A 20969-nucleotide genomic window follows, 5' to 3' on the forward strand; every position below is an offset into this window, starting at 1 on the left:
AATACAGCCTAGACATAGCCTACTACAACACCTCACTCAGGCTACACCAGACGTGTCCTAGTCCTAAATGTGAATACCGCAGGGAATTCCACGTATTGTTTACGATTCATCTCCGCTGCATGTGGAGTGTGAGTGTGGACACCTAGAAATATGTTGACTGAGTCACTGCTGCCACGACGCTGACACATTCCAGGAGAGGAGGACTGTCCGGGCTGCCTCTCTTCTGATAAGCATCCTATGGTATTCTGTACAAGTCAAGATGGCGGTGTCGGCAACGGAAAAGGACGCAATAGTGAGTATTACAATTTTCAGGAAAACAGCGGTTTGCTTGGAATTGGTTGTTTTCTGTGTCTGCACGTGAAACGGTTAAGCGTGTCATTTGTGGAGGGCTATAATTTATGCCATCATGAAGTTTCTATGATTGTGGGGAGTAATATGGCAATAGGCTGTCCGTGCATTCCCAAACACAGCCGGAGTCGACCTCTGATGTGGGCGCGGAACAAATTCACTATGATTCTGCATGATAAAATGTATCGGTGTGGTGCTCACCTAGGTCGTTTGACCGATACGTTGCTACTATAGAAGCAGCGGTGCATTACTTCTCGTTATCACTGTACAATGTGGGCTGTCTATGTGCGAGTTGTTGGTAATGACCGACGGTTCTCACAGGTCTTACGCGCTCTAGTCTACAACATGACAGATGTTTTGACAGCCATGGGTTCCCCCACCTTTTCATTGTCGAATAGCGGCATGAGGACCATTCCGTCGGCTTTTTCAACCGCAGAGAAGACACCTAGAGCAATAAGCAGCCTTTTAAAACGCTAGGCTACTCCGCCCATTGAGTAGGATACTTTCATTTAGGCTGTACCTGATCAATACGTTGTGCTTTTCTTCCCCCTTTGTCTCTGGTGGTTTTGAAGAATACTGAAGATGACCATCACAACGATTCGTTCGGGAACCCCGGGCTTATCTCGCCGGATAGGGAGGACATTGCACGGCTTCTGGTGGGACTATTCATCCTGAAACACCCACGTTAATCAATATATAGGCCTGTGTTAATAATCCGTTAAAAAATAATTAGCACATCTCCTACCCTGGAGGATGGGGGGGCTACAACCTTTTTTCTTTATCTACATTATATGTTTTGATGATGATTTAAATGTGATGATTTAAAATAAAATGTTGTCTCAATCGTAGAAGGTGCCATTCAGCGGCCGCATCAGAGGTGGTATGAGGCCGGGGAAGAAGGTCATTGTCATGGGCATTGTTGATCTGGAGCCAGACAGGTAGGCTAAGACTATAACCTCCACTCATTAGGTCTTAGCTCTGGTCCAGGGTGATATAACCTCCACTCATTAGGTCTTAGCGTTGGTCCATGTCGTTACGTGCAGCTTGCTGATGCTGAGCCTTCAACTTATTCTTGAAGAAGAGAAGGCGCCCTGGACTAGAGCTAACTAGGTCTATTTTTCAACTGCACCCTGGATTATCTGATTGTCATTACCAACTTGATTGTCATTACCAACTTCTTATCTTTCATATAGTGCTTTTTCATTAGATTCTAAGTCCCATTCCATTTTAGGTGGAGTTCTGATTCTGTAAGACTGTAGCCTATAGAATGAATTGTTATAGGCCTGTGTATTACATGTTTATTGGTGAAATGCTGTGTTTTCTATGTTATGTCTGCTGAAGAATGTGATTCTAGCCTAATAAGGAGAGAACATGTATTGTAAAAGACAGAATTGAACACAGGCTCAGAAAGGAAAAAGATCAAAAGAATAGTTTACTATTAGCAGCATGGCAGAAGGCAGCGAAACGGCCTGGGGAGGAGAAATGGTGAACTGTGTGGGTGGGTGTGTTGAGAAAGGATGGCTTTTTCATAATGCAAGGCAGGGTGTTCACCTACAGTCAGGCCAGGCTGACGCAGAGCTGGGTTGTCTCCCGAATAGCACCCTATTCCCTATGTAGGCCACTAGGGCTACATTGGCCCTCATCAAATGTAGTGTACTACAAAGGGGATAGTGTTCCAGTTGGGACACGATGCGTGTTGAGACATTTTAGGGTGTGTCCTTTATAGGCCTCAATAGAAACTAATGGTCAGTTTAAAAACACATTTAGTGACATCAGTTTTAAATGCCTGTTCTAAAGTTCATGGAGATGTCAACATGCTGCTCCTCCAGATGCAGAACATAATGACAACAGTTATGTGGTGTTTCTCCTACAGACACCATGTCCCTATAGGCCCTCCACTATGTCCCTACAGCACCACGTCCCTATAGGCCCTCCTCTTTTTCCCTATAGGCCCTCCACTATGTCCCCTACAGCACCACGTCCCTATAGGCCCTCCTCTTTGTCCCTATAGGACCTCCACTATGTCCCCTACAGTACCACGTCCCTATAGGCCCTCCACAATGTCCCCTACGGCACCACGTCCCTATAGGCCCTCCACTATGTCCCCTACAGCACCATGTCCCTACAGGACCTCCACTATGTCCCCTACAGCACCACGTCCCTATAGGACCTCCACTATGTCCCCTACAGCACCACGTCCCTATAGGACCTCCACTATGTCCCCTACAGCACCACGTCCCTATAGGACCTCCACTATGTCCCCTACAGCACCATGTCCTTACAGGACCTCCACTATGTCCCCTACAGCACCACGTCCCTATAGGACCTCCACTATGTCCCCTACAGCACCATGTCCCTACAGGACCTCCACTATGTCCCCTTACAGCACCACGTCCCTATAGGCCCTCCACTATGTCCCCTACAGCACCACGTCCCTATAGGCCCTCCACTATGTTCCCTACAGGCTATCCTAGGGCTCCCACTAAGGGACAGGCTATCCTAGTGCTCCCACTAAAGGACAGGCTATCCTAGGGCTCCCACTAAAGGACAGGTTACCTAGTGAAACCACTTAGGGACAGGTTACCTAGGGCTCCCACTAAAGGACAGGCTATCCTAGGGCTCCCACTAAAGGACAGGTTACCTAGGGCTCCCACTAAAGGACAGGTTGCCTAGGGCTCCCACTAAAGGACAGGTTACCTAGGGCTCCCACTAAAGGGCAGGTTACCTAGGGCTCCCACTAAAGGGCAGGTTACCTAGGGCTCCCACTAAGGGACAGGCTATCCTAGGGCTCCCACTAAAGGACAGGTTACTTAGGGCTTCCACTAAAGGACAGGTTACCTAGGGCTCCCACTAAAGGACAGGTTACTTAGGGCTTCCACTAAAGGACAGGTTACCTAGGGCTCCCACTAAAGGGCAGGTTACCTAGGGCTCCCACTAAGGGACAGGCTATCCTAGGGCTCCCACTAAAGGACAGGTTACCTAGGGCTCCCACTAAAGGACAGGTTACCTAGGGCTCCCACTAAAGGACAGGTTGCCTAGGGCTCCCACTAAAGGACCGGTTGCCTAGGGCTCCCACTAATATACAGGTTACCTAGGGCTCCCACTAAGGGACAGGTTTTACCTAGGGCTACCACTAAGGGACAGGTTGCCTAGGGCTCCCACTAAAGGACAGGTTGCCTAGGGCTCCCACTAAAGGACAGGTTACCTAGGGCTCCCACTAAAGGACAGGTTACCTAGGGCTCCCACTAAAGGGCAGGTTACCTAGGGCTCCCACTAAGGGACAGGCTATCCTAGGGCTCCTACTAAAGGACAGGTTACCTAGGGCTCCCACTAAAGGACAGGTTACCTAGGGCTCCCACTAAAGGACAGGTTGCCTAGGGCTCCCACTAAAGGACCGGTTGCCTAGGGCTCCCACTAATATACAGGTTACCTAGGGCTCCCACTAAGGGACAGGTTTTACCTAGGGCTACCACTAAGGGACAGGTTGCCTAGGGCTCCCACTAAAGGACAGGTTACCTAGGGCTCCCACTAAAGGACAGGTTACCTAGGGTTCCCACTAAAGGACAGGTTGCCTAGGGCTCCCACTAAAGGACCGGTTGCCTAGGGCTCCCACTAATATACAGGTTACCTAGGGCTCCCACTAAGGGACAGGTTTTACCTAGGGCTCCCACTAAGGGACAGGTTGCCTAGGGCTCCCACTAAAGGACAGGTTGCCTAGGGCTCCCACTAAAGGACAGGTTGCCTAGGGCTCCCACTAAAGGACAGGTTGCCTAGGGCTCCCACTAAAGGATAGGTTGCCTAGGGCTCCCACTAAAGGACAGGTTTTACCTAGGGCTCCCACTAAGGGACAGGTTTTACCTAGGGCTCCCACTAAGGGACAGATTTTACCTAGGGCTCCCACTAAGGGACAGGTTTTACCTAGGGCTCCCACTAAGGGACAGGTTACCTAGGGCTCCCACTAAGGGACAGGTTATCCTAGGGCTCCCACTAAGGGACAGGCTATCCTAGGGGACAGGTTACCTAGGGATCCCACTAAGGGACAGGTTATCCTAGGGCTCCCACTAAGGGACAGGTTATCCTAGGGCTCCCACTAAGGGACAGGTTATCCTAGGGCTCCCACTAAGGGACAGGTTATCCTAGGGCTCCCACTAAGGGACAGGTTATCCTAGGGCTCCCACTAAGGGACAGGTTATCCTAGGGCTCCCACTAAGGGACAGGTTATCCTAGGGCTTCCACTAAGGGACATGTTATCCTAGGGCTCCCACTAAGGGACAGTTTATCCTAGGGCTCCCACTAAGGGACAGGTTATCCTAGGGCTCCCACTAAAGGACAGGTTACCTAGGGCTCCCACTAAAGGACAGGTTACCTAGGGTAAAAAGGGATATTGTTAAACCAGCACAGAGACACCTATTTCTTTTTTCTTCTCTGTTTCTTTCCGTCTCAGCTTTGACGTCAGCCTGACATGCGGCCGCGGTACAGAGAAGGAAGAGCCACAGCCAGATGTAGCCCTGAAACTCAGCGCTCGATTCGCTGAGCGACAGTTTCTGCGTAACTCCCGCGTCTTGGGAAAATGGAGCGAGGAGGAGAAGTCTATCGACTACTTCCCCTTCATCCCTGACCAGCCCTTCAGGGTACCTGTTACACTTATCCAAACACCTAACCTGACCAGCCCTTCAGGGTACCTGTTACACTGATCCTAACACCTAACCTGACCAGCCCTTCAGGGTACCTGTTACACTGATCCTAACACCTAACCTGACCAGCCCTTCAGGGTACCTGTTACACTGATCCTAACACCTAACCTGACCAGCCCTTCAGGGTACCTGTTACACTGATCCTAACACCTAACCTGACCAGCCCTTCAGGGTACCAAGAACACTTCACGTTCTTATCCAACTTGTCCCAAATGGCAGCGCATCCCCTTTCTAGTAGACTTCCTTTGACCAGAGCCCTATGGGACCACAGTTAACTAGGGTCTTAACATCATGATAATTGGCCTTCCACCCTTATCTCTATCTCATACACTCCCTCGCTCTACCACTCTGACTTCTCTTTAGTTGCTGTGATATGATTCAGTACAGACGTTAAGTAAAGATATAGCCCAGTGATGAGGAACACACATTGTTCCTTGTTGTGGTTTATTGTAAAGCAGGTTGCTCCAGTCACACATTTGTCAGAGGATGTGGTTTAGAGATGTGATAAGTTATGCAAAACTAACAAGCTCTCTTTCATTTGGAGAAAGAACCACATGGCCACATAATGTGACTCTCTCTCTCTCCTCTCTCTGTCTTATCTCTCTCTTCTCTCTCTCTCCTTCTCTCCTCTCTCTCTCTCTCTCTTCTCTCTCTCCTTCTCTTCTCTCTCTCTTCCCTCTCCCTCTCTCTCTCTCTCCCTTCTATCCTCTCTCTGTCTCTGTCTCTCGCCTCTCTCTCTCTCTCTCTCTCTCTCTCTCTCTCTCTCTCTCTCTCTCTCTATCTATCCAGATTGAGATCCACTGCGAACACACGCGCTTCCGGATATTTGTGGACGGAAACCCGCTCTTTGACTTTTTTCACAAAGTGAAATCTTTGCCGTCCATCGATACAGTGAGGATAGAAGGGGGTCTACAGATCACCAAGCTAGGTTAACCAACCCAGCTGCCATGCCAGTGTGTGACACAACAAGAACTCAATACAGGTGAACACACACACCTGTTACTACAATACCCACAATGCAACACTGCAGCGACAGTGGGTCTAGCGCTTTGGAAAGGCCTCGCCCATCCCGGTTTGGTTCTGCCGTCACTCCTCTTCTTCTTTCCCCTTTATCTTGTCACGTCTCAACCAAGCTCTGACGTTATTGTGACCTTCCTAATTGTTGGTTGAATGGTTGCAATGCAACGCAGCTTCTGTGTGTCTTTGTTCTGAAAGAATTCCTTTGTTTTCTTCCTCAGTTCTGTGTGTGTCAGGGATCTCACAATATAAACGCCTGCTCGTGGTTACCAAGCATCCTATGGGGATTTCGCTGAGAGAGGGGGCCCCATTCCAAATGTAATAGTGCACTGCTTTTGGGGCCCTATTGGGCACTAGAGTGCTATTTGGGACACAGTCGTAGAGCACTCAAAAGTATTTGCTTTCATGTGGAGAAATCCTACAATTCTCAGGAGGTTTCTCAGGGATCAGCACTATTTATCACGTAGAACATCGTCACTGTAAATGAGGGTTATTTCCTGGGGTTGACAAGCTCAGTATTATCGGAGCTTCCATTTCTGCACTCCCTCCCTGTTCTTCAATTGGGTTTTATTGGTTGGTTGGTTGTCATGGTTATTGGCATCCTAACTCAATGACCTACATACAGAGGTTGCATTCTAAATTGTATTCTAATTCCCTATATAGTGCACTACTTTGATCAGGGCCTATTGGGCTCTGGCCAAAACTATTGCACTACGTAGGGAATAGGGTGCCATTTGGAAAGGGAAATGAGGATTATATTGTGGAGTCTCGGCAAGATGTACCGTAGCAGCTTTTTGATTGAAATGTCTTGTAACTGTATGCAATGTATTAATGGTGGTTCTTACTCTCCGTTTCAGTTCATTGCAACCATTCTCCTCCTGTAGATATAGATATTGCACTGACATAGAGCTATGTGGTAGTGAATAGAATGTATCGTTCATTTGGAGCTTAGTTTTCATTGCTTATTTAACAGTGATGAATGATTGGTTCGTTTAAAGGGGTAGTTCACCACAAAATCCAAGTTTATCAGATGTGTTTTATACCTCAACTGTTCTGTGTGGAGTAATAAACTGGAATTAGAGGTGCCAATCTTTCCTATTCCTTTGGGTTCTAGATGAGAACTGTAGGTTTCACAGCAGAGTCTAGACAACACAACACGTGCTGTGGAATATGGACTCCGGTGGTGTTTCTAGGCTTGAAAACATCCTAGCATCCTATCTTGGAGTGAACTATCCCTTTAAGGAGTTTGCTTCACTGGACTCTGACTTGTAAATGAAGAAAAACCCCATAGTGAAAACACACCCAGCGATGGCCAGCCTGAACAACCATTCCACAAAAACCTCGCTATCACAGACCAGATTATTACTGTATATGCAAATAGGGGATTCTCTTCCACACTTGAGCATTTTTTAAACCAGGGTCGTATTCATTAGGGAACGCCGAAGTGAAATGTTTTGCCCAAAATAAAAAACAGTTGACCCGAAACTGTAACCGGTACCTCTTGAAGTTTACAGACTGTTCCGTTAGCTAGCGGCTAGCGGTTATCGATCAGCGGTTGATTGTTGTGAAGAATAGGAAGGCTGAATGGTGTTATGAATGTACAGCAGCCATGTTTTTCTATGGTAGCATACCAACTGGGCACAGACCTCAGTTCAACATCTAGTTTTGATTTAAATTTGGTTGAGTTGTCAACTAATGTGAATTCAACGTGAAATCAACAAAGAATTCCACCATGTCATTGGATTTAGGTTAAACGTTGGGTGAAAAGAAATATCCTTTTGTTGTTGACTTTTTGCAAATCCAATCAGTTTTCCACATTGATTCAACGTCATCACAAATACTAATATTTGGTTGTTGAAATGACGTTGAAACAATATTGATTCAACCAACTTCTGCATCTGAAATGGCACCTTACACTCCTAGAAAAAAAAGATGCTATCTACCTGGAACCAAAAAGGGTGTTAACCTGGAACCAGAATGGGTGTTAACCTGGAACCAGAATGGGTGTTAACCTGGAACCAGAATGGGTGTTAACCTGGAACCAGAATGGGTGTTAACCTGGAACCAGAATGGGTGTTAACCTGGAACCAGAATGGGTGGGTGTTAACCTGGAACCAGAATGGGTGGGTGTTAACCTGGAACCAGAATGGGTGGGTGTTAACCTGGAACCAGAATGGGTGGGTGTTAACCTGGAACCAGAATGGGTGGGTGTTAACCTGGAACCAGAATGGGTGGGTGTTAACCTGGAACCAGAATGGGTGTTTGTTAACCTGGAACCAGAATGGGTGTTTGTTAACCTGGAACCAGAATGGGTGGGTGTTAACCTGGAACCAGAATGGGTGGGTGTTAACCTGGAACCAGAATGGGTGTTTGTTAACCTGGAACCAGAATGGGTGTTTGTTAACCTGGAACCAGAATGGGTGTTTGTTAACCTGGAACCAGAATGGGTGTTTGTTAACCTGGAACCAGAATGGGTGTTTGTTAACCTGGAACCAGAATGGGTGTTTGTTAACCTGGAACCAGAATGGGTGTTTGTTAACCTGGAACCAGAATGGGTGTTTGTTAACCTGGAACCAGAATGGGTGTTTGTTAACCTGGAACCAGAATGGGTGGGTGTTAACCTGGAACCAGAATGGGTGGGTGTTAACCTGGAACCAGAATGGGTGGGTGTTAACCTGGAACCAGAATGGGTGTTAACCTGGAACCAGAATGGGTGTTAACCTGGAACCAGAATGGGTTCTCCTATGGGGACAGCAGAAGAGCCCTTTTGGATTGCTTTTTGCTAAGAGTGTATTACCTATTTAGTGCACTACTTTGGACCAGTGCCCACCACTTCATCAACACACAGAGCTACGACTGTTCACCAATAACTGTCATATGACTCAGTGGTTTAATGGAGCATCATGACTCAGTGGTTTAGTGGAGCATCATATGACTCAGTGGTTTAGTGGAGCATCATATGACTCAGTGGTTTAGTGGAGGGTAAATTCAGGTGATCGCAGCTTACACACCTTTTGTATTCTGCGTAAGCATTTACCCACTTATTGCAGAAAAATGCTTTGAAAATATATAGAGCGTTACTTTACTCACCACACACAGGGATCAGAGTTCACTCACCGATTTGTTAATTACCACTACATCACTGATATGCCTCTAACAACGCACTGCCCCATGTCTATGGCCCACTGCATCTCTGTCTCTCGACCCCCTCTCTCTCTCTCTCTCTCTCTCTCTCTCTCTCTCTCTCTCTCTCTCTCTCTATGAACCCACTGCATCTCTGTCTCTCGACCCCCCCCCCCCCTCTCTCTCTATGGACCCACTGCATCGCTCTGCCCCTCTCTCTCTCTCTCTCTCTCTGGACCCACTGCATCTCTCTGTCTCTCTCTCTCTGGACCCACTGCATCTCTCTCTCTCTGGACCCACTGCATCTCTGTCTCTCTCTCTCTCTGGACCCACTGCATCTCTCTCTCTGTCTCTCTCTCTCTGGACCCACTGCATCTCTCTCTCTGTCTCTCTCTCTCTGGACCCACTGCATCTCTCTCTCTGTCTCTCTCTCTCTCTCTGGACCCACTGCATCTCTCTCTCTGTCTCTCTCTCTCTGGACCCACTGCATCTCTCTGTCTCTGTCTCTCTCTGTCTCTCTCTCTCTGGACCCACTGCATCTCTCTGTCTCTGTCTCTCTCTGTCTCTCTCTCTCTCTGGACCCACTGCATCTCTCTCTCTCTCTCTGGACCCACTGCATCTCTCTCTCTGTCTCTCTCTCTCTCTCTGGACCCACTGCATCTCTCTGTCTCTCTCTCTGGACCCACTGCATCTCTCTGTCTCTGTCTCTCTCTCTCTCTCTGGACCCACTGCATCTCCCTGTCTCTCGACCCCTCTCTCTCTCTCTCTATGGACCCACTGCATCTCTATCTCTCGAAACCGAGCCAGGAGAGCAAGAATGGTGCACACGGACATCACATGGTGCCAAGGGGAGCTATTGTGCTCCATCAAAGCGCTCTATTGTCTCTTACTGGGCTTAGTTGTTGGATCTCTCCTTCTCTGTATTGTCTCTTACTGGACTTAGTTGTTGGATCTCTCCTTCTCTGTATTGTCTCTTACTGGGCTTAGTTGTTGGATCTCTCCTTCTCTGTATTGTCTCTTACTGGGCTTAGTTGTTGGATCTCTCCTTCTCTGTATTGTCTCTTACTGGGCTTAGTTGTTGGATCTCTCCTTCTCTGTATTGTCTCTTACTGGGCTTAGTTGTTGGAGGGATCGCTCATTCTTCGGTTAACCCCTACATAATGCACAACTCTGACCCTAACTTTAACCCAAGACACGTTTGACCCTAAGTGCACTACTTTTGACCAGGGCCCAATGTATGGGATAGGGTGCCATTTGGGATGCGGATTTCCTGTTGGGAGCAAGTCAGCTCTGAGTTGTAGATGAGTAGGGAGGGACTTTGGATTAAAGGTGCTACACAGGATTTAAAAAATGGCATTGTAATAGTAGAATGATAGTGTTTCACAGTATTACTTACCTGGCTGTAATATTTGCCTATTGATTTCTCCCATTGGAGAGGCATCTGTTGTCAAAATGGGAAAGCTGTTTTGACTTTGTGGCTGTGTTATCTATTGGAAATTGGGTCGGGTGGCCAATGTAGAAATCATCTCTGTAATTTCTTGATTAAAAAAAAAATCTACACTGTTCGCTCAATTTCAGTTTATGTGAGAAAACAAGCACTGAATAGTGTAGGGCAGGGGTATTCACCTCTGACCCTACGAAGTCCAGAGCCTGCTGGTTTTCTGTTCTTACTGATCATTAATATCACCCACCTGGTGTCCAAGACAGTTCCACTGCTTTTTTTGGGAGGTCCAGAGTTGAGATTGAGGGGTGTAACTAAACATATGTTCAATGATAAAACATATATAGTTTTTCCAGCTGTTTGAAGCTGCTGGACCAAAACAGAAAGTAAAAGGCTCAATTGTGAGTCTCCTTCATGTTACGGGGAAATGGGGTTTTGGGGCTGTAGCACCTTTTAAGTGATGATAACTTTGAAGGTTGAGGGGTTTGGTGTTTATTTTCTTTGCTGTAGTCAGACATCCCTCTGTACAGTGCTTCAAATGGTCCGTTCCTGGGTTTACCCCTGTAAGATGCTTCAAATGGTCCGTTCCTGGGTTTACCCCTGTAAGATGCTTCAGATGGTCCCTTCCTTGGTTTACCCCTGTAAGATGCTTCAAATGGTCCCTTCCTTGGTTTACCCCTGTAAGATGCTTCAAATGGTCCCTTCCTTGGATTACCCCTGTTAGATGCTTCAAATGGTCCCTTCCTTGGATTACCCCTGTACGATGCTTCAAATGGTCCCTTCCTGGGTTTACCCCTGTAAGATGCTTCAAATGGTCCCTTCCTGGGTTTACCCCTGTAAGATGCTTCAAATGGTCCCTTCCTGGGTTTACCCCTGTAAGATGCTTCAAATAGTCCCTTCCTGGGTTTACCCCTGTAAAATGCTTCAAATGGTCCCTTCCTGGGATTACCCCTGTAAGATGCTTCAAATGGTCCCTTCCTTGGATTACCCCTGTAAGATGCTTCAAATGGTCCCTTCCTTGGTTTACCCCTGTAAGATGCTTCAAATGGTCCCTTCCTTGGATTACCCCTGTAAGATGCTTCAAATGGTCCCTTCCTTGGTTTACCCCTGTAAGATGCTTCAAATGGTCCCTTCCTTGGATTACCCCTGTAAGATGCTTCAAATGGTCCCTTCCTTGGATTACCCCTGTAAGATGCTTCAAATGGTCCCTTCCTGGGTTTACCCCTGTAAGATGCTTCAAATGGTCCCTTCCTGGGTTTACCCCTGTAAGATGCTTCAAATGGTCCCTTCCTGGGTTTACCCCTGTAAGATGCTTCAAATGGTCCCTTCCTTGGTTTACCCCTGTAAGATGCTTCAAATGGTCCCTTCCTTGGATTACCCCTGTAAGATGCTTCAAATGGTCCCTTCCTTGGTTTTGCCCAGATAGGCCACTGCACTGACTGAACCCTGAACAGTGCATCACATTCAGCATGGGGGGATAGTGAGTGGTTGGTAATGAATGTGTGTGTGCTATATGAGACGTTCGGTCTCTGAACATCATTACAGTAGGCAATCCATGACAATATCCTGTGGGATGCAGATTGTTCAGTGGGCTACATATGCACAGGTCTTTCTTTTCTGTAAGAGAGCAATAACATCCTCCACTCTGTCTTTTTCTCCTGGATGGTCACACAGGGTTTTCCTGAGGTACTAAGATGGAGAACTCTTTTTTAATGTTTTACATTTTATTTATTTTTATTTTACCTTTATTTAACCAGTCAGTTAAGAACAAATTCTTATTTTCAATGACGGCCTGGGAACAGTGGGTTAACTGCCTGTTCAGGGGCAGAACGACAGATTTGTACCTTGTCAGCTCGGGGGTTTGAACTTGCAACCTTCCGGTTACTAGCCCAGCGCTCTAGCCACTAGGCTACCCTGCCGCCCCATGACAGGCACTCATTTCCATAAGGAAACCACAGTAGGCTATTAGGAAGGCAATACGGAGGACCGAGAGAGAGAGAGTTTGTATGAACCAGCCCAATGCACTGACCTCAACAGTATTGTATCCTTAATGTTGTGTTAGGCTGAGTCTGGGTGTGTTTCGGGGGGCTGATTTCATTGTCAGTGCTGATCTGGCTGTAGTGAGTGGAAAACCATCCCTCGTGAAACTACAACTTCTGACTGTAGTGAGTGGAAAACCATCCCTCGTGAAACTACAACTTCTGACTGTAGTGAGTGGAAACCATCCCTCGTGAAACTACAACTTCTGACTGTAGTGAGTGGAAAACCATCCCTCGTGAAACTACAACTTCTGACTGTAGTGAGTGGAAACCATCCCTAGTGAAACACAACTTCTGACTGTAGTGAGTGGAAACCATCCATCCAACTTCTGACTGTGAAAAACCATCCCTAGTGAAACCACAACTTCTGACTGTAGTGAGTGGAAACCATCCCTAGTGAAACTACAACTTCTGACTGTAGTGAGTGGAAACCATCCCTAGTGAAACTACAACTTCTGACTGTAGTGAGTGGAAAACCATCCCTCGTGAAACTACAACTTCTGACTGTAGTGAGTGGAAACCATCCCTAGTGAAACTACAACTTCTGACTGTAGTGAGTGGAAACCATCCCTAGTGAAACTACAACTTCTGACTGTAGTGAGTGGAAAACCATCCCTCGTGAAACCACAACTTCTGACTGTAGTGAGTGGAAAACCATCCCTCGTGAAACCACAACTTCTGACTGTAGTGAGTGGAAAACCATCCCTCGTGAAACTACAACTTCTGACTGTAGTGAGTGGAAAACCATCCCTCGTGATACTACAACTTCTGACTAGTGAGTGGAAAACCATCCCTCGTGAAACCACAACTTCTGACTGTAGTGAGTGGAAACCATCCCTCGTGAAACCACAACTTCTGACTGTAGTGAGTGGAAAACCATCCCTCGTGAAACCACAACTTCTGACTGTAGTGAGTGGAAAACCATCCCTCGTGAAACTACAACTTCTGACTGTAGTGAGTGGAAAACCATCCCTCGTGAAACCACAACTTCTGACTGTAGTGAGTGGAAAACCATCCCTCGTGAAACCACAACTTCTGACTGTAGTGAGTGGAAAACCATCCCTCGTGAAACTACAACTTCTGACTAGTGAGTGGAAAACCATCCCTCGTGAAACCACAACTTCTGACTGTAGTGAGTGGAAAACCATCCCTCGTGAAACTACAACTTCTGGCTGTAGTGAGTGGAAAACCATCCCTCGTGAAACTACAACTTCTGGCTGTAGTGAGTGGAAACCATCCCTCGTGAAACCACAACTTCTGGTTGTAGTGAGTGGAAACCATCCCTCGTGAAACCACAACTTCTGACTGTAGTGAGTGGAAACCATCCCTCGTGAAACTACTTAATTTTAAATACAAAACAAATTACTCTAGCATCTCGCCTGTCACTCTAGCATCTCGCCTGTGGTTCAGCCTGTCACTCTAGCATCTCGCCTGTCACTCTAGCATCTCGCCTGTCGTTCAGCCTGTCAGTTGTGGTCTAGGGGTCAACTTGAGAGGTCACTCACTCCTGTGGTGCTGTATATCCAGGAAGAACGGGGGAGGGAGATAACACAAACACTTCCTGATTCACAACTTGGGGCAGGGGCTTATTCTGGAGGGGCACAACAACATTTACATAGAAATATTTTGTGTAGCACAGTCATGACTGTCCAATGTGAAATAGGGAATGGTAACCAGTCTATATTTCATATCTCTATCTGCAACAACCTAGTAAATCCTTTTAATTTTACTAGGCAAGTCAGTTAAGAACAAATTCTTATTTTCAATGACGGCCAAGGAACAGTGGGTTAACTGCCTGTTCAGGGGCAGAACGACAGATGTGTACCTTGTCAGCTCGGGGATAGTCCAACGCTCTAACCACTAGGCTACCCTGCCGCCCCACTACTGACTAAGCCCCTAGAAAGGCTTGTTTTGTAACTTTGTGTCTCATGATCCTAACTCCTCTAATAGGACTGACATTCAAGCAAACATGCAGTACAGAAAAAACATTACATTGGTCTTTTGACAAAAAAACCTGCATAAATACGGAAGAAATCAGGTTTGGATTTGATTGAAATTAGTTACTGTTATTGGATTTGAATGAAGTGTTGTATTGCTGGAACACAGGAGCTAGTAGGACTTTTCCACAATGTGAAATACCTGCAGTGCGTGTTTGATTGAACTCCGCCCTTGGGTCTACAGCTGCAGCCTGCCACAACACAAATACCATTCAACCCACTCTGACCTACAATGGCCTCAGAAAAACAGCAGAAAAACAAGTAAGACTTTATAAAAATAAGACTTTTGGTTTGAACTGAATGTCATTGCTCTCTGATTGTAATCTGATGTTAACATGCCTTCCGATTTTCTACACATTTTGAACATGGCCTTGGTTTTTGCATGAGAAAATGTGTCTGTGCTTTATAGGCAAAGCGTTTCGGTACACCTGTGTTGTTGACAGACCTGGGTTTAAATACTATTTGATATCATTTCAAATACTTTATCTGGGCTTGACTGGCACAATGGAACCAATAGAATAGTCACAAGGACTGCAAGCCCCGCCCATCAGGCACTCCAGGCATACTAGACGAGAGCAAACTGAATGTTTTTGAAAGATTTCAAGTAGTAATTGAACCCCGGTCTGGTTGTTGAATACAGGTACTATCTGAGCATATTGTATATCTGAGAAGCCAAGATGATAGGTTTTCCTAGTTTTTGTTTTTAGACTTTACGAAACATGTGAGATGCCTTTTTGTTCTTTCTACCAGCGGTGTTGTAGCCTCGTGAAGCATTAAACTGCTGTTGGAAAGAAAAGGCCCGAGCCAATGGGTATGTACCAAATGGTACCCTATTCCTTACAAGTGACACTTCTTTTGACCAGAGCTCTATGGGCCCTGGTTCAAAGTAGTGCACTACGGTAATTAGGGAATAGGGTGTCATTTGGGATGCAGTAATTATTATTGCTTTTTTGGAAAAGCAAACTGTAGTTATTATGGACTGTCATATGTAGGTTAGGTTGTGCTGTTGTTGTACTATAGGGTTTCCCTTTTCATTTATCAAGAACAAGGCCATTTTCATATTTTTTTAAAACAGTGCCTGTTAAATTAAATATTAAAAGATGAAGTCTTGTAATTCAAAAGCATATCTATAAAGTTAGGTTTGATCAAGTTGTTCTCTCACCAATTAACATCAGATGAGGATTTAGGATGAGAAGTTTGACCAAATCCAGTTGTTTAGTGTGAAGTGTAAAAGAAGTCTGTCTGCTACAACATGTAAAGGGTTGTTTCTGTCTGATGTAGCTAGTGTTGTCTGACTGACTGACTCAGGGAAGAAGATCCCTGGTTAACACGTTCATTCTCTATTCTGGGTTTTTAACAGAGGATTCTGCATAGAACCAGTCCCATAGGAGCAATACAACTCTTTGTCTGTGTCCCAAAGGGCAATCTATTCCTTTTATATAGAGCACTACTTTCAACTGGACAAATCTAGTGCACTATGTAGGGAATAGTGTGTTATTTGGGACATGCAGACTTATTAGACACTATTTCCTAACTGAATGAAACCAAGTTGTCATTCATGGAGAATTGTAACATTTTTGCATTAGAGCATGTTTTGTTTGTGTTCATTAAAGGAGTAATTCCACTAGTTCTGCTCTCTTCCTCTTGCTTCTGTTAAAACGAATACTTTGTAGACCAATAAATGTGTGATCTTGGAATGTACGGGTGCTCAATGTGTTTCATTCTGACAGGGCTGAACCACAGAATGGAGCTCTTGACAACGAGCCATCAGGAACACAAGGGAGTCTGTGTCCTGCCCCTGCCAAGCTGAGAGAGGGAGGAGGAAAGGAAGGAGATTGTGTGTGTGTGTGTGTGTGTGTGTGTGTGCATAAAATATGTATGGGAGAGCGAGAGAGTGTGTGTGTGTGTGCAGTCTGTGTGCATGTGTCTGAAACAGATTGTGAAAGAGAGAGAGAGATGAAGGGATGGAGACAGTGTGAGAAGGAGAGAGAGAGATGAAGGGATGGAGACAGTGTGAGAAGGAGAGAGAGATGAAGGGATGGAGACAGTGTGAGAAGGAGAGAGAGAGATGAAGGGATGGAGACAGTGTGAGAAGGAGAGAGAGAGATGAAGGGATGGAGACAGTGTGAGAAGGAGAGAGAGAGATGAAGGGATGGAGACAGTGTGAGAAGGAGAGAGAGATGAAGGGATGGAGACAGTGTGAGAAGGAGGGAGAGATGAAGGGATGGAGACAGTGTGAGAAGGAGAGACAGAGAGATGAAGGGATGGAGACAGTGTGAGAAGGAGAGACAGAGAGATGAAGGGATGGAGACAGTGTGAGAAGGAGAGACAGGGTAGAGTCCGCTGGTTTGACATTTGACGTCTTGCCTGACAGACACAAATGCCTTTGTCACAGTCATTGAGTGATTACAGACAGGAAGTTATGCAGTTATGTGGAGGAGCAGTGGAATGGGGTAAAGACGCAATCAGCAATAACAGAGTGGTTACCCAACCACTTTTTTGTCAATACACATCTGATGGATGGAGCTGCAGAAATGTAACCACTCTCAAATACATAGACCGAGCTATGGATGTAAGGACTGACCATCCATGATATCAAAATGAAAGGACTGACCATCCATGATATCAAAATGAAAGGACTGACCATCCATGATATCAAAATGAAAGGACTGACCATCCATGATATCAAAATGAAAGGACTGACCATCCATGATATCAAAATGAAAGGACTGACCATCCATGATATCAAAATGAAAGGACTGACCATCCATGATATCAAAATGAAAGGACTGACCATCCATGATATCAAAATGAAAGGACTGACCATCCATGATATCAAAATGAAAGGACTGACCATCCATGATATCAAAATTAAAGAACTGACCTTCCATGATATCAAAATGAAAGGACTGACCATCCATGATATCAAAATGAAAGGACTGACCATCCATGATATCAAAATTAAAGAACTGACCTTCCATGATATCAAAATGAAAGGACTGACCATCCATGATATCAAAATGAAAGGACTGACCATCCATGATATCAAAATGAAAGGACTGACCATCCATGATATCAAAATGAAAGGACTGACCATCCATGATATCAAAATGAAAGGACTGACCATCCATGATATCAAAATGAAAGGACTGACCATCCATGATATCAAAATTAAAGAACTGACCATCCATGATATCAAAATGATCAGTATTTCAGTTGACTGTTTTGATTTACAATGGCATTGTTTACAAACAATTGAGTAAAACTAGCTGATTAGATTCTGATGGGTTCTGACAGACGAACTAATAAGCTCATTTAGAAGTTCTATTGTTCAAGAATCAATGGGTATTATCGTTCATTTAAAAGTCCAAAATGGGCTGTACCAATCACAGATTGCCCCTTTCAAACTGCTTTCCTCAGCCTGGGATGCCTCGGGGAAAAACTAAGGGGATGTGTCTGATATACAAACTGATATTTAAAAACAAAATTGTTAAAATGAGATAAAGGTTAGGGGTTAAGGTAAGGGTCCGTTTTTGTTTCGTCAGGCTGTCAATGGAATGCTCAGCACGACTCGTGATGGTTTGTTTATGCTCTGTACCGCCACCTGCTGTTTCTTTACCAAACTGTTACCACTGGAATGTAAGTCTATGTACTGTCCAATAGTAACATTATTATCTCATTCCTATTAATAAGATGTGGCACCTTTTTTATCTACTTAAAATTATATTTATTTATTTTTTATGATTTCAAGATGTCTGTTTATAGACGTTATTTTGTAGCGGTAGGTAGCCTTGTGGTTAAGAGTGTTGGCCCAGTAACCAAAAGGTCACTGGTTTGAATCCCTGTACAGACTAGGTGAAACATCTGTTGATGTGCCCTTGAGCAATGCACTTAACCCTAATTGTCACTGAAACAGTGTCTCCTTCATAATGTGGAAACCTCAGCTGTTATATGACTTGACTGATTTGATGATATCCATTGGTAATAATGTGATGTAATCCTAAAAGATTATAGAGACGATCTGACATGATTGAATGTTACTCAGTAATCTAATCTGGTTGGAGTGATTGCTCAACATAATCTGAGTCCCATGAGCACAGATAGCCAGATAGACTTCTGAGGCTCAGTCAATGACTGTGTATTACTGCCATAGCAGGCTCCAGAGTTGTGGATGTCAATATTGAATGTGGACTGATTGTGGTCGACTCCCAAATGGCACCCTATTACCTATATAGTGCACTACCTTTGACCAGCTGTGGTCAAAATTTGTGCACTACATAGGGATATGGGTGCTATTTGGGATGCAAAATGACTGTGTTGTTATAACAAGGAATAAATGACTTGTGGAGCCAAGTCTCATTTGCTGGGAGCTGAGGGCACCTTCAAGAACATAGATGTGTTTAAATGTATTTTCTCTCTCCAGCTGAGCGACGCCAGATGACCGGAAAAGGACCCTCATCTCTCTGAGACGTTGACCTTGACAATGTGTCAGTCAGACACATTAAACGACAAGTAGCTTATTCTATGTGGGTGTCGTTGAGTCCACTTAGCCTACAGAGGCCATGCATAGCAGTTCTTAATGGAAGAACAATCTCACTGAATGGATTGGATTCTTATAACCCATGATAATAATATTTATAACTCTGTATCTTTTTGCCTGTCTGTCTGTCTGTCTGTCTGTCTGTGTGTCTGTCTGTCTGTGTGTCTGCCTATCTCCCTCTCAACTTGAATTACAATATTTCTCATGTTCAGCTGAATAAAATAGATGCAGTATGAGCGTCCTTCAATCGCGGTCCAGTAGTTGATAGGTGCACTTGTCTAGGTGTGTCTGTGAGCACAGCTGGTGTAGGCTATAACCCATGTTAACATTATTACAGTATGAACAAAGGATGTGTGCCAATACCATGTGAGCAGCGATGTGTTCATCACAGGTATATACTCTACACCTACATGCCATGCCAGGGAAGTATAGTTACCCACTTTACCCAGAAGATCTCATGTTTTGTAAATATAGATAATTATTTTTTGTAAATCAACACTAACTCGTATTTAATCTAAGCTAAATAAACAACTAATAGGAGGATTTTACAAATGAAAACATTTGGGCTGGCATTACAGAAAGTAACGAATCGGCACAATTGTTTCATTTGTTTGTTATCATGCCAACAGAGTGAAGTGGAGAGATGCAGTAACAGTAGCTTGATAGATAGAGACAGTGTAGCTCGCTACAGTCCAGGCACCTGCTACGCTAATTATCATAACAGTTATTTACTCTAAATCAACATTTTGTTTCGTACATTTTAGTTTATCTGCACATCCCGGTTGTGAGATGAACATGCCATAGCTACAACATCTGAAGGTAAGAGGGAAATAGCCAGCCAAGTAGCTATTAGCGAGCTAGTTGTTAGCTCTGGTCCAGTGCATTACGTGTGGCATTATGCCGCAAGAGCCTTCTTCAATGGACTGAATCTTTCAATTCATCCATCAAGGATTTTTTTTCACACGATGTTTAGTGACTGGCTTCAATATAGCTACTTTAAGTAAATATGTTGCTGAAGTGCTGACGAAGTGCTATATCTACCGCCACACTAGCTCCTGCTCTGGATCTGCAATATGGGCTGTATCCGACGTAGGCCCTTGGACCAGAGTTAGTTAAATAAAACATTGCTGGTGTTTTTAAAAGCAAACACGTCTGTCTCAGTTATGCTCACAGTTAACTGCCTAACGTTAACTATTAAGATCTACGTATCTAGTTTACTAGCTCGATATCTAATCACAGCATTAGTTAGCCTGCCAGTTTAAGACACCTGCCTAATCTCAAATGGGTCTGTTGTTGTTTCAAAGCTAGCTAACATTAGTAGCTAACGAAATTGTATTTGTTTCTCAACAAGCTCGCTAGTTATATATTTTCTCATCGTGACATAATTCTCATCGCTCAGGGTTGTCATCTCACTGTCAACAGACATCAACTTCATTTCCCACTACTACAAGGTATCAAAGTCAAGTGGTTTATCTAGCTCGTTAGAACAACACTAGCCCTTAATGACTCTCAGTTCCATTACATTACACATAAGAGTCATTGGAGCAAGACGTCTTCTGTAGGGGGGAGTTTTGTTGAGTCCTGACCCTCGGGCTGGACATTAACACGCATTGCTTGCGGTATGGTTTTGAATGTACAATCACTTTATCTTTCAAATAAGCGAGAAATCATGTTAAATTGATACACACCTTTTATATAGGGTTAGTGTTCCAACGACCATATCTGCATGTTACAGCAAATTAGCTACTTAGTGTAAACGTAACTCGGGAA

The 20969-nt window shown here is 44.9% G+C and overlaps 2 protein-coding genes across 3 annotated transcripts in view; both read left to right on the forward strand.

The window, feature by feature from the left end:
- On the forward strand, positions 1–16360 carry LOC135528874 (galectin-related protein B-like). 2 transcript variants are annotated; one of them, XM_064957912.1, is made up of 6 exons: positions 2–292; positions 921–1004; positions 1198–1286; positions 4793–4979; positions 5832–6024; positions 14844–16360. In XM_064957912.1, the coding sequence occupies exons 1-5, from the start codon at positions 260–262 to the stop codon at positions 5973–5975; spliced, it is 537 nt and encodes a 178-aa protein (XP_064813984.1). In that variant the 5' UTR covers positions 2–259; the 3' UTR covers positions 5976–6024; positions 14844–16360. The 2 variants fall into 2 exon arrangements, with proteins under 2 accessions (XP_064813985.1, XP_064813984.1); XM_064957913.1 differs by lacking the exon at positions 921–1004 and having other exon boundaries at positions 1–292.
- Positions 13004–20969, forward strand: part of LOC135528870 (aftiphilin-like) — a 19015-nt gene continuing 11049 nt past the window's right edge. Inside the window, exons 1-3 of the mRNA XM_064957910.1 lie at positions 13004–14920; positions 16390–19590; positions 19964–20018. The gene's annotated coding sequence lies outside the window, so the exon portion shown is untranslated. The remainder of the gene's footprint in view (positions 14921–16389; positions 19591–19963; positions 20019–20969) is intronic.

The sequence above is a fragment of the Oncorhynchus masou genome, unplaced genomic scaffold (assembly GCF_036934945.1).
Source record: "Oncorhynchus masou masou isolate Uvic2021 unplaced genomic scaffold, UVic_Omas_1.1 unplaced_scaffold_1052, whole genome shotgun sequence".
NCBI lineage: Eukaryota > Metazoa > Chordata > Actinopteri > Salmoniformes > Salmonidae > Oncorhynchus > Oncorhynchus masou.

Coding starts and splice junctions, on each gene's coding strand:
- LOC135528874 (XM_064957912.1), top strand. CDS start 260: ATGGCGGTGTCGGCAACGGAAAAGGACGCAATA. Junction 293..920: donor CAACGGAAAAGGACGCAATA/GTGAGTATTACA, acceptor GTGGTTTTGAAG/AATACTGAAGATGACCATCA. Junction 1,005..1,197: donor AGGACATTGCACGGCTTCTG/GTGGGACTATTC, acceptor TCTCAATCGTAG/AAGGTGCCATTCAGCGGCCG.